The 14,182-nt window shown below is 48.4% G+C and overlaps 1 protein-coding gene across 1 annotated transcript; it reads right to left on the bottom strand.

Annotated features, from left to right (window-relative positions):
• Positions 1-651: 651 nt before the first annotated feature.
• LOC104507006 (T-box transcription factor TBX4-like) lies at positions 652-5,637 on the bottom strand (the record flags this gene model as incomplete). Its single annotated transcript, XM_010148162.1, has 3 exons — positions 652-815; positions 3,565-3,712; positions 5,518-5,637. Coding segments are annotated over 3 exons (432 nt in total), but the record flags the coding sequence as incomplete, so codon positions are not given.
• Between the last annotated feature and the right edge of the window lie 8,545 nt (positions 5,638-14,182).

The raw sequence follows: 14,182 nt of genomic DNA, 5'->3' as shown, positions 1-14,182 counted from the left end.
GTGCAGGCTTACCTGCTGCAAAACCTGCTCAACCAGAGCAGTTTGCAGGCAGATTGCAGAGCTCTGAACTTAACTTCTTATTTAAAATCTGCACATTACTACATGTCTGCAGTGAAAAATGCCCCCCATGCCTGTGACTGTAACTAATAGTTTACTGCAATAGATAAGTGACAAGTGGAAGAAGCAGGAGGGAGGGTTGTGAGACTGAAGAGGAACGGTTGGTGGCTGGGTTTATGGGCTGAGTGTCAAAAAGCGAGGCTTTCCAGTGCCACCAGTAAGGCATCCCCTCCCACCAGCACAGTAAATAACCCTCAGTTATATACCCCAGTAAATAACCCTCAGTCTAATTCCGTGGACTGCAACAAGGGCTTCAGCCCCACGGCTTATTAATTAAGCTGTTTAACTTCCTTATTTTAAGCCTCAAATGTACCTACGCTTCACTTTACAAACTCCATGGCACTGCCTGTTCATGATTTTAAGCAGCTATGACAGTGCACGGAGTCAGGGCATGGATTTATTTATCAACGAATTCATTGAAATAATGTGACGTTTCTGCCTGTTTTTCAGGTGAGATCCCAGGAGCCATGCTCAGAGAAGCTGTGACCCTCATCACGATGTGTCTGCCCTTCAGACCTGCGTCCCCCCCCACACCATGCGTGCTTGCGGCGGGCAGGGACGGAGCCCAGCAGCCGGTTGTGCTCCAGCTGCGCCGGCAACCGCGACCCCATAAAATCCACCACGTCCTTCTTGCGAGACCCCCCCGTAACACCGTGCACGCTCCAGCCTGACCCCAGGATCAGGTCCCCATGCTTGATCTTACCCGGTAGGTGAACAAACAGGGGAGCTGGGACAGCTCCTTTGGTTTTTTCCCCCAAATAAGCGTCTACCAAAAAAACGGTTAATCCAGAAAAGGAGTATTTAGCACAAAGATATTTTGCCATGGGCCTCTCCCCCACCTCCTCACCCCGTCTGCCCTCAAGCAGCAAACAGTTTCTGCTCGGAGCACGGCAGAGGCTGGAGGGGATTGCTCACACGCAGCAAAGGGCTGTGATTTTGGGACACCGGGAGGAGCTGGACCCCAGGACGGTGGGAGCCAGGTAGGGAGCCCCGTGACACCTGCGGGCACCCGCAGCAGCCGAGGGTGCCAGGGAGGATGAGCCGGCGTGGCTGTGGCTGGGCAGCTGCCCGCGCACCAAAAAAAGTACCAGTGGCAGTCTGCAGAAATCATCGTTCCGCGTGGTTTTGAGGTTTGGAGGAAATCAAAGACAAAAGGAAATGACAGGCAGGCTTCGCTGGAGCACGAAAAGGCAAACAAATCCTGTGGGTTTTCTGGCTGTTTTTCTTAGGGAGCTTTAAGAGAGCGTTTGCAATCTCTGGGAACAAATTCCTAGAAATGAGAAGCTGTTATTATTCATAATGGAGTGCCTTTGCCGGCAGGGCTGGGAGGACTGTGCCATGCCGGGCAGATACCTCGCAGGCGCTGCCTTGTCCGGGGACATCAGCCACCATGCACCCACAGCAGAACAGTTTTTGGGACGAGCTGATAGGAAAACACACACTGGGCTGGTACAGAGACCAGGTCTCCTCCAGTGCACAGCAAAAAGTGACAGCCCGTTCCTCTAAAGCAGATGATTAATTTGGAAGCCTAACGAGGAACCGTCTGAGAAGGGGTTAAATCCCATTTAGCCAGGCAGGTTGTCAGTGCCTGAACAGCACAGCGACCTGGGCACTTAAATCAGGTTATTCCAGGCATTTTCCCAGCAGCAGGAGACAGCGTGCTGGGCTGTGTACAAGGCAGGACAGCCCGCCGGGCACGGGGACCACGCAGGGCTCCTTCGCGCTGCAAGTGTCGCCCCAAAACACAAACCGGAGTCCCCTCTGTCTTACTGTGGATGCTCTGTGGCATGATAAACAGGCTGTTTATTAAAACAGGGGGAGGGAAAATCTTCCCTGTTAAAATGCAGTGTTAAAATCACAGTTAAAAAATGACAAAGTCAGGAAAAGCGAACGTTTAAAGTTGCAAAACCAACACTGCACATCCTGTTTGTTTTACGGCCACATCGAACATCCTGTATGTTTTATGGTTTACATTTTACAGCATAAACAGTCATATATTAAGCTACAGAGCTAACCCAGAGAAAAACATAGGAGTGAAAAAATGCCACGTGCAAAGCAAGCAGGTCAGTCCGGCTGCTGACACCAAAACGCCAGCATCTGTGGGCTTTATGTAATTTTTACTGTGCAACCCTTAACGCAGTTGTTCTCATTTCATTTCCGTGGTGCTTTCCCCCTTAAAGAAGAGTGAAGGGGCGAGACTGCCTGTGATTAATAACGTCAGCATTAAATGGTCCCGATTAGCCTTTGAAGTTCCCACATGTTTCCCTGGGGTCAGTAGGTTGGGGAGGAGGGTCAGTTCCCGGCGCTGCTGACGGCTTTGCGCAGGGCTGGGTTATCACCATGTCACGCTGCCAGAGCGCGGCTCTGCCGCCGCGACGCGCACGATCGGCACGCTGGCTTTGGAAAGTTCAGAATTTGCGGAAGGCTATGAAAGCAGCAAAAAAATTCTGGATTTCTAACAGCTTTTTCAGCTGGTGGGGTCACCGTGCCTCTAGAGTCCACCCCATAAAGCTCCGGCTGATTTAGCTGTGCCAGAACCGCACTTTCTGTACGGCTTTTGGGTGGCATCAGGACAACTGACTCCACGTGAGATCCTGCTCTTTAGAGGCTTGACGCATGATCATTTTGAGCGAGACAAATAGCCCCCTCTCCCTCTGCACCCTTCTGCAGGACCTTTTCACAGCCCCCCTCACACCCCAGATTGCTGCTTCAGAGACTGGCAGGTTAAAAACCACATTGGATGATACGAAGTAGATTCTCTTACCTGCGTTACTAGGAGGAGCTGGTGGTGCTACACCTAAAAAGGATTTTAAACTCTGTCCTCCCTTCCTCCAGCCAGCAAGGTTTGTTTGTTTTGACACGACTTTCAGCTCGGGCAGTGCAAACCGTACAGGTCCGTATTTTTATATTCATTATCTAAGTACTCGTTTGCCTGGCAGGGCCCTTGTGCTCCATTATTAAATGCACTGTGGTAGATAACCCTGTACTTCCCATTTCTGCATTCGCAATACACATGAATTAAGATTTTCCAAATAAAATACTTCATCCTTTATACAGCTGCCAAAGCCAGCTTGGAAAATAATGAGTTTATGCAACCTGTTTCTGCAAGCTGAATGTACTGTGCGCAGCAACAGCCGGGCTGAAAATCCCACAGCGCTGCCTGGAAAGTTCCTGGGCAGAAAATAAAAGGTCGGTGGCATCCGGCAGGCAACAACTGAGCAAGTCAGAGGCTGCATTTCCAAAAGAAGGGAAGCACGCAGGCAGCAACTGCAACCACCCTCCCTCAGTAATAAACTGTCCCCCACCCAGCTGCACCAGCAGCACAAAATAAATGGTGCTCCTCATTATTAAATTAAGTGCGACATCCCAACCAGCATCCCAGTCCACAGACAAATTCAGCGTCACGGGCCCACCTCTAACCGACCCCCTGTAGAACATCTCTCTTACATGTCCAAAGGGATCCAGGTGGTTGTTGGTGAGTTTTAGCTTCTGAAAGGACACCAGCTGCCGCATCCAGTGTGCTCCCGTGGCGGGCGAGTCGGGGTGCACGTACAGCCGCCCTGGCATGGCCGGTTCTGCCTTGCCGGCCACCATCCTGCAAACACAGCGGTTACAGATTGCATCACTTCGGCAGCAGACGCCAGCCCGCATGTAGGAGAGCGTTTTGCCCTTGAACTCAACCCAGCAACCCTCCCGCCAGCCCTGGAGGGACATGCTGGGGCACAGGGGCTCGGACAGGCTCCTGCTGCTCGTGGCGTTTCAGGGCTACTTGTTTCAGCATCGCAGGATGGCAAAGTGACCTCATCTCTGCTCCTGTGTGATATTTCCTTGGGGCAGTGTCTCTACATGGCAGCTGGGTTGGCATTGGTCAAGGAGGAAATCTTGTCTGGGTTTTTGGAGATGACAGCGCCTTCAAATGCCATTATTCCAGGGGAGACAGTCTCACACGCTACACCAGAAGAAGGTACCCGAGAGCAGGAGGAGGTACCGGCGTGAGTGCACGGCCTCCACAGCCATGCAGGGCTCCTGCAGCCCCCAGCTGGGCAGCAGCTCCGATGGGAAGGGGCTGCTCCCCGCTTTGGAGCTGTGTGCTGGCACATGACGCTGCCCCTCGCATCCTTCTGCCCAGTCCCTTTGCACCCACCAGCTCTCACGGACACAAGACAATGGCAACTCCCCCATTACTGTGCATTGTTCTCCTCTTATAAAACACCAATAAAAGCAATATTACCAAAAACAACCAAGTCTTTCCAGCAGCAATAAAAGGAAAAGGGGAAACAGCTCTAGGGCTGGCAAAACCTAAATTAAACAGAGTTAATAACTATCCATCATCTAAGGCTTAATGTTTAAAACACAAAGTGGATGCTGCTCCGCAGAGGCCCACAGTCCGCTCCTCTTACCCAGCGGCACTCCAGGACAAAAGCGAATGGAAAAGGGATTCTTTAAAACTAGAGCATGCCTAATGTGCAAGTAAATTATTACTGTTTTATAGGATGTCACCAGGCTCGTTCCCATTGAAATGACTATGAAATTTTCCACTGCTCATCTTTTCACCAGGCAGCAGTTGGTGGAAGGATTTTGGGAAAAGCACAGCGAATAGTCGCAGGGAAGGAGGCTGCTGGGTGTATTTGGGGGTAAAAAGTAAAAGAGGAAACAGCATGCATCCTTCATCAGACAGCAAAAGTCATAGCTGCTTCTCAAGTAAGTAACTTTACTAAAGGCACAGGAAAGGGAAGAATAACAGGAGAGAAAGAAACTCCAGAGGAAGAATAAATTAAAAGAAAATAACCCTAAACTGGATCTGGCATTGGACTGCGATAGGGGGAATCGCTGCTCCCTTTGCCTGCCGGATCAGCGAGGCTGAACCAGGGCTTTGAGTAAACCACCCCGTTCTGCTTTATAGCTGGTTGCCTACAAATAAACTATTACTATCGAAGAAAGGAACTTAAAACTTTTCTGGAATCATGTCGACACCTAATTTTTAATGCCAAAACAGACCATCAGATCATCTAGTCCAGCCTCCAGTATAATGCAGGCTGTGACTTTTCCCTCTTACACCTGCACATGGCCAGATAACCTACGCTTGGCCTAAAGCATCTCCTCGGAAAAGGCATCCAGTCTCGAGCGCTGGGGAAACAAGCAATCCACCACCTCCATTCGCAGTTTGTTCCAGCAGTTAATCACCTAGTCTGTTAAGAATATTTTCTTTTATATTTGCCTGGGTTTAACTGCCAGCCATTGGCTCTTGTAGCTATTGCTGCTCCACCAAAGAGAGCTCTGGGATGCTGGCATCCCTCCAGTGGGAAGGTATTTAAGTTGGTTTCTGAGTTTGCACAGCAAACAGTTGATCCAATTGCAATTTTCTTACGGAAAAAGAGGCAAACAGAAATGTTCTCTTACCATTTATTGTCACAGAATTTATACCGGTGGTCGTCAGCCGGGACGATGTCGATCAACAAGATGTACTTGGTCTTGGGGTTCATTCCAGTCACTTTAACCTTGTAACTAGGAAACATCCTCCTTAAGAAACGCAAAGGGTTAACACATTAGTGAGTGGTGTGGAGCAGCGCTGGAACTGATGGAAGTTTGGAGCAGCACCCCAAAAGGCAGATCCACCATGTGATGAATTCACACTAGGACAAATGAGCTACAAAACATTATTGCTGCTGGTACGCCACCTGAATTAAACGCACTCTTTTCAGCCCCTGCACGGGGCTGGGGCAAAATGGGGCACAAATACAAATAAGGGTATGCAGAGAGGGGGTATGGGCCAGGGCCAGTGCCAGGAAAAGATGGGTGTAGAGAGAGATGGGGGGGCGGGCGGTCAACACATCCCTCCTTATGGGATTCTTGGACATGGAGCCTTCACTACTCCAGGAGGCTCCACGTGGCTTATTGCAGCCTCAAAAAATGCAGATTTCTTGTTGCCATGAAAGTGCATGAAAAGCCATGAGATCTGACTACACTTCAGAAGAAACTAAGCACACTCGGCTTTGTCATTCACACATTGCCCTTGTCCACAACACCAAGTCCCACCACCACTCCTATGCAGTAGCTGAACCTGTGTTCCCATCAACAAAAAACTGAGGATCAGTAAAGCCTGGGGGGAAACTAAGGGTTAAATCCTGCAGTGGTGTAGACAGCCACCACTCCTCTGGCCCTCCCGAATTTCCCAAATCCACAGCATCCTGTTAAACCTTGTTCCAGCCAGGAGCACCGCAGACCTTCCCACTGGTTTACCATTGACTTTAGCGGACACATAGCAACCAACACGGAATAGGGAATGTCACATAAACCAGTAGATCGTGAAAGAACATTTACATATCTTTTACATACCTAAAGGATCTTTGCAATGTTAAAGAATATTTTTTTTATAAAGCTGTGGCAGTGAAACCAGTATATACCACCACGGTCCGGTCTTGCGATCCAAAGGAGATGGCCCCGATGGCTACAGGCACTGCCATGAGCTTGCCGAGCCCTCAAGACTGCATCAGGGGACAGGATTTGCAGGATCAGGCACTTTACACCCTCAGAGTAACTATTTTCTTGGCTCCGTCTTCCCAACCTCCTCCTCATCCAGTAAATAAAAAGTCAATAGAGCAAACTGTCTCACCACAACCTTCAAGCAACCAGCCGGCTCAGAAAATCCTCCTTTTCACCAGTGTAAGGGGACGGACGATGAGAATTGCTACATCCTGCGGTCGTTCTAATTACCCTAATTAAAAAGAGCCCAAATTCTGATGCTTTTTTCTCCTCGGACGTCGAGGACACTTTGTCCCCCTTTAATGCCTCCTTCCGCCGCACACTGCCCCCATGCCCAGCCGAGCTGGCCCAGGTCTGCAGCACCATTTTGTCGCTGCTTGGGGAGAAGGCAACAAAATGGGCCCTGTTCAAAATCATTTCAATTGACTCTTTTAACTGCCCTGCATAAATTCCAGATGTTTACCATGTAATTAGCCAGGAATAAAAAGGGGAGGTTTACCAATGTCCGTATTTGATTTTCATTCATAAACTCTGCACTCCTCTTAACCTTGTCCTCCTACAGGTAAGCACCTGGATAAATACAGTAGGACGTTTCAATTTGTGAATACACAGCCCAATTCACACGTTGAAAAAAATTGCATAAGGAATCCAATCTGAATGCCAAGATTTTTTTTTCCTTTAAATTAGGCCTTAAAATTACATTTAAAAATGAAACAAAAAAGAGGAGGAATTGATTAAAATGAGATGGATGCTACTTGACAGTTACTGCATCGTACCAAGCGAACGTCCTGCATCGGGACATTTTATAACATCTAGCTTCTGAATTTCTTTTTTTCCTCAATCATTTCATTTACTGTAGTACATCCAAGCTGCTAAAGTAGCCGGACTGATATATTGTAAATGTTAAGTGCTTTTTTAATGGCATTTAAAATTAAGCTTCAGCATATGGAGTTCATATAGCATGGACATGCCTGAGTTTATAATGTTCTTTAGTATAGCCCTCTAAAATAAATACAAAGAGCCAAAGTACTACTATAATATATACAGCTGAAATTCTTTAAGGATAACAAATGGGGACTCGCATCTGATGGAAGGTGTTGCTTAACTTGCAAACCGCTCGGTATCTTGCAGTGGTAGCATTGTGCTCGGCAGTCGACAGACCCAGCTACAACCAAGTTTGCCAACTCTCCGCATTCTTTTCCAGGAAAACACGGGGTAGATTTTAGTAATTTGGCTGTGCATGGACATTTCATCATTATTATTAGCTGCTGCATTTTGGCCTTAAGAAAAAACTATGCGACTAATGTGCTGTCCAGGGACTTGTCAGTTTAATTTTCTTAATGAAAACATATTTCTCAACCCCTTGGAAGAGACTCATTTAGTAAATATCTCTTTGCAATACGATACAAACATGGGTTTTGCATTTCTGGTGGGAAGGCATGACAAACCAAAGCGCTGGGTCCAAGAAAATGCAGTCATAGAGATTCAATTAACAACAACAACAAAAAAAAAGAAAGGGCAGGAGAGAGCACCTAATATCATGTCCTGGCCCTTATTCAATGTCCCATTTGAAAGAGGGGAGCAGAAAACAACGGCGGAGGCACGGGGCTGCACCAGCCCTGCCCGGGAGCAGGGCTGTACCTACAGTGGGTCTATAGAGCTCCCCGTCAGCCCTGGGAAGGGGCCAAAAACCTGCCTGCTTCCCCAGATTTACTCCAGGTCAATGGAGCTACTCACAGCCATAGGCTCTACACTCAGTAGTAGCTTTGCATAACTGGCCCTTCTGCCAAATCTCTGCAGGCAGGAGCTCTCGGGCGGATGGGCGTCTCCACAGAGGATGCTTCGCCTTGGCCAGCTTTCCCTGACAATAGCTTGCTTCATCGTCTATTGCTCAGGGACCAGCAGCGGCAGAACAACCACCCAACGCTGCAATAAAAATTTGCCAACGTCTTGCCAAGCTCTGGGAAAGCTCAGCCTGGCTTTGGTGGGAGGTCTGAAGCAAGACCCGGGTAGCTTTACCCACCCTCCTTACCACCGCTGTGCACAACTCCACGCCAGGGGAGAACTTCGCGGATTGGAAACCAGTTACAAAAATTGGGAATTTGGGGCTTCATGGGGATTGTGCCTGAGCAGGCAGCATCTGACCCCCGGCATCACCTCCTGCAGCCTGCTGCGTCTGTACGAACAGGGAAGCTCATGAGGTTAGGCACTGGGCATGTTGGCAGCACGGGACAAATCAACGATTAGGTGAAGTTTAAGCCACCGGTAATCAGGAGATTAAGAGTAGCAATGCCCGGCCTCATCATCTTTTGTTCAGACCCAAAATCTGGTTGGACACAATGTCCCAGGGCTTCATCGAATGCGCTGAATGTGCAAGCGCCGCCACCATCCCTGGGGTGAGGGAGTCCAGGACCGCTCCAATTTCTTGCGCTTTACGCACGTTTCTTGGGAAGCCACACCAGTTGTGTGTCTAACCCACCAGCACACGAGCTGTGATGGATGCTGCCAGCCAACACAGAGCAGCCAGCGGGGCCGCTCGGTGAGCAGGACCCACGGAGCCACCACCAGCCCCACAGCTTCCCTGCCCTCCCAGGGACTGGCCATAAGCCCACAGCGTGCCCGTGTGACAGCCGGCGATGCTTGGAGAAGGCAGCACAAGCAGCCAAGCGTCAGCCCCGACTGCCTGCTCTGCAAAACACTAAGTCAGTATATCCCGATTCTGGACATGCTCAAAGCCTACTTCTCCCTCCAGCTCAACTCAGCGGAGAAGGGACCATCCAGATTCTTCAGCACCGTCCCAACGGTTTCCTACACACCTCAGATCTCTCTGCTGGGTTTAGTGCTCTGACAGGCACGTTTCCACCTCCCCCATGGAGATGTGCAGGAGCACGGTGCTGCTGTGTGGTGGCGGCAGCTCCCACTGCCCTTCAGAAGGGAAAAGTCAGTTTTTACATTCACACGACAAAACGATCACAAGGGGAAAGGCTACGGTGCCTCCCTCGTGTGCAAGCAGGACATCTGATACCACATTAAAATACCACAGTTTGGCCCCCAGTCGCTGGGGGCTGGAGTGCAGGGTGATGCCCTGGGGAGGGCAGGGGGACTGAGCTGGCTCTGGGGACTGCGAGTGGCAGGACCAGCGTCGCCGAGGCTTGGCACCACACTGCCACAGCCCCGGCTATACCCTTCCCGCAGCTCTGTGCAGATGAAATGTAGCAAAAACAGTAAAAGCCAGGAAAATAAACAAGCAGCACAATTCTGTAGCCCTCCCAAGCTTCAAAGATGATGTGCGAGTGAATTATTTGTTCTGATAATGAAGCAGTCATTGCTTAGCTAAGTTTATGCTAGGCACATTTTATCTCTACATGATACTCACAAATTGTTTTAAAATGAACTGTTAGAATAAGCATCTCTTGTTTATTTATTTATTCTATTACTATCCAATCCCCTTGACCATGGAGCAGTTACTGACATGGAGCCAAAGCTTCTATTACGTTCAAACAAAGTTTAATTAATGTGTAATTGGCTGGTTGGATTTGGAAGAGAACGGTAAGAGAAAAGCTTTGCTTTCATTTGGGGCAGCAGTTCCCAGCCTTTTGGGGTCTCCAGGCTTGGCCACTTCTTGGGCTTCTTGAGCTGTAATCCCCACGCAAACAGGCCTGGTTGGTCCTGAAAAGCTGGGCAACTGCAAGGTTCCCAGCTCCAACAAAGTGTTATTTTTTGGGCAGCGAACAGCAACGCAGTGCAGCCAGAAAAGCTGAGAGCATCCAAGCTGATCAAAGAGCTCAAAGCACTCATCTGAGCACCGACCGCCACGCCGCACGCCAGGATCTGTGTGTCCCAGGGACGCTGGCTCATACCTTGGTGCTGCTGGGTGAGGAGGTAGCTTCCACAAATCCCATGGGCCTTACCACCCCTCTGCTCACAAGGGTTTGATCTGACCTTTCTTGCTTAGATGCAAACATAATTTCTGATGCTCCTACTGACGCATTAGCTGGGAAGGGGTTTCTCTGACCAGCACGCAATAAGCAAGGAAGCCATGGGGAACTCAGCTGGTATTTCCACAAAGAAAACTGCATGGAAACAAGACACCTGAGTCCTGTTGGAGCAACCCAAGTCATGTCCTCACCAAAGGCTGTCAGTGCTCTCTGAAGCCCATGGGAAGGTTCAGACTGGTGCTCACTGCATCTCCCTGTGTTGTGATGGTGCTTCAGATACTACCAAGCACCTCTTTCTGTCCTTTCAGGGGTAAAAATGTTCCCCAGCCCTTCAGTAGCTGAAGTCCTGTTTTCAGAAGGAGTTTCAGAAAGACAAAGCTTTCCAAAGACAGACAGCAATTTTGCAAGTCTTGATTTTGGGTTGGTCAAGTAAAGCGACGACGGGATTTTCAGAAGCTCCTCTACAGTGCTGTCTGGAAAGGTGATGCTTATGGCATATCAGGTTGTGAAAGGATCAGAAAAACAAGAGATCACTCAACATCTCGGCTAACAAGCCACATCATGGCTGAAAGACCACCTCCTCAGAAGCTGCTGGGCATGCCAAGATGCCTCCAGTGATGGTTTCAAAGGCAGATGAGATACCTGCATCCCTGATAATGACTGATGTGGCCCCAAATTCTTCTTGAGAGTTGGCCATGGCTGCTTAAGGATGCTTCTCCTCATCTTCATTGTTAGGAGGGAAAGGAATGGTGTGCAGAGGCCTCAAGAACAATGTTTCCATTCTGATGACCTTTCTAGTTTTTTTTCTATTTCCCTTCTTTTGACAAGTGTTTCTTTCACTGACTTAACGCATCTTTAAAAATAATATTCTCCAGGGCAGATTAAAACAAATTTGGGGATGTCAGCTGTTTCTTTTAGCCTTTTAAATGGCATTTCCTTTTTGATAGATTCTTGCTTTCAGAAAATACTTTAAAGAGATCAAAGAGTTTTTCAACAGGGTCCCATTTTCCCAGTGTATCCTAACCCTCAGTCCCTTATTTCTCTTATCACCCACGCCACTCCGCTATGACGCTCTGTATACAAAGTAAGAGCAGTTAACTTTGAAGTGCTGGATTAGCCCATGCCAGATCCTTGCCTCAGAATAACAAACAATACAGGTTCAACAGGAGTTCTCATCAGTAGTTCATTTTTCAGCCCCAAATTCACTGTCACTAACACAAGCAACATTGAACCCTCAGTCTATGGACAGATAGGAGAGATTTATCTGGTGGCAGGACCACGACCTAGTGATGAGAAGGTCAGACAGTTAAGGGATTTTTATATTTTGGGATGGCGAGATTGTATTTTTTTCTTCTGGCTAGTGCATCTGATTTTTAAATAAAACATTGTTTCTCACATACTTGAGAACTTGGTGAGCTGGATGGCTGCTTTCATGGTCTAGAAACATTTCCTCTCTTTGTCCCACAGTAACTCGAAACACGGGCAGGCTTCTTGCTGTGGGATGCTTCCCTAGGGCTTTCATTTTGCCACAACTGAAGTGAATCGGAAAAGGTCCCAATGTGCCGGAAGATGGGAGAGGTTGGTGCCAGCAGCCTCTGGCAGCACCAGCAGCCCAGCACTAAGGTACCTCAGAGAGAAGTTGTGCAAGAACGTGGCCAACCACCCAATGCTGCAGCATTTTAGGGCAGGTTTGCTTCCTCGGCAGCCCAGCTCCCTGAACACTGCAGCCCCTCCAGCTCGCGGGCTCTGAGGGGCTTTTGGAGGAGCTGTGGGCAGGCTCGGTGTTGATGCCAGGCACACTCCAGCTCATCGGTGCAGAGCAGGAGGTGATCCAGAGCCCCTGTGCCTGTGAGCCTTCGACGCCAAGGTAGAGCCGGAGCGATGGCGGGGATCTTCCCCAGATGGTCTGGGCTTGACCAAAGCCTCCCCTGCAACCCTGGCCAGCACTGCTGCAGCTCCAGCTGAAGGATGAGGGGGGAAAGCTTTGGGAACACCCTTAACCATCAGCATCCCATGCCTTTAACAAACTGAAAGCAAGGATTGCTGTTTGAAGAACGTTCTTCTGTTTGAAGAAAGGAACATTAAAAACTAAAATCCCATCCCTGCCCTACTCGGCGTGCACAAGCTCTGTCTTCCTTGCCAAAGCTGTCGACATCTTTAGCAGTGCAGCCAAGAGCCATCGGAGTTTGCTCCTGCTTCTTTCTCTAAAAGCAGGAGTTTGCCCTAACAGGGTAATTCCAGGACCCCAAATTTAGGACTAAGCAGATCAAACATTCTTTAAATATCTACTTTATTTCCAAGTTTTAAATTGATGGCTCACATTCCATCGCTGATCTCGGATATTAAGGTTTGCTTTTGGATCAAAAACCTTTAGCGGAGATTCTTGTAACTGCCTCAGAAGATTCTGGACAAATATTTCCCTTTAATTGTAATGAGAACTGGGCATCCATATGCCCTACAGAGCCATGGAAAATTTAACTTTTAAAGGATTATTCACAGAGGAAAGCTGCACCAGCTTAGCCAAAACATTTATACTTCTTCAGACCTTGATGTCCTAAAAACTAGTTTTATTTTGGTTTACTAAAGTTGATTAGGAACAGATTTTTTTAAACTGAAATAAGCCACTTTTAAAATGAAACTTGAACATCTAAAGGGGGTTTGCGTCTTTTCCACACATGCAAGCTGCTTTATTGATTTTTTTTTCCCCCTGTGCAGTATTTTCCTACATATGCTTCTTAAAACCTGCTACCATAAAGGCTGAAACTATCTTTGTACCTGCACACATCCTGTATTCTGGCCAAAGCTCAGTTTCAGTTCCCCAAGCCTCCTGCTCACATCACTGGGATGGTTGAGTAACCATAGAGGAGTGACACCTTATTTTCTCTTCAGTAACTGTTCATGAAAACGTGACCAGACATCCCATGAACCGGTATTTTTTATTGATTAGCCATAAGCTTCATCGAATTGTTTGTTCCTGACAGTATCTGGATAGAAACTGCAATGCTGCAAAGACTGGCACCCTGGAAAAACTAGTGAACAGCTAGAGCTGAATAAAGACTAACAGAAAAAAAAGAAGTCCTGAGCCAGGAAAACTGTGTGAGCAAAGATTAAATTTCTGCAGAAATAAGGTCTGGAAGATGAGATTTCACGGAGAATTATGAGAGACAAAGTAGGGTTTGCCACAAAGTTAAAAAAAAAAAAAGATTACAATTGTTCAGTTAAATAACAACACAACCCCAGAAAATGAAATTGGAAAGCAGGAGTTACCCTGGTCTCCCGTTTGCTTTCTGCGCTGCCCATCCCTCGCTGCTTCATCCCCCCGCAGTGCCTGAACTGCGGCAGGAAAGGTGCGCGCCTGGCTAGGAGAGGCTCCGGCGGGGCAGGAATTCAGAGCATCTGCGCGTCTCCCCCCCCAGTACACCCTTGGCCCTTTATTACCACCTAAACTGATTTCATTGATGTAGTTTAATAGCACCTTACCACCTGGAAAATGTTTGGGGGGGTAATAAATTGGAGGATTTTTTAAAAATTAGAATTTATGAACACAGGCATGCACCGATGGGGTTGCTGGGCTCTTTCCCCCGTCCCGGGAAGGCGAACCGGCCGCGCTGGCACCGGGAACGAGCGGCGGGCACCGGGAGCGG

The sequence above is a fragment of the Eurypyga helias genome, unplaced genomic scaffold (assembly GCF_000690775.1).
Source record: "Eurypyga helias isolate BGI_N326 unplaced genomic scaffold, ASM69077v1 scaffold20573, whole genome shotgun sequence".
Taxonomy (NCBI): Eukaryota; Metazoa; Chordata; class Aves; order Eurypygiformes; family Eurypygidae; genus Eurypyga; species Eurypyga helias.
Note: the sequence above shows the minus strand (reverse complement) of the source record. Positions and strands in the feature narration are given on the sequence as shown.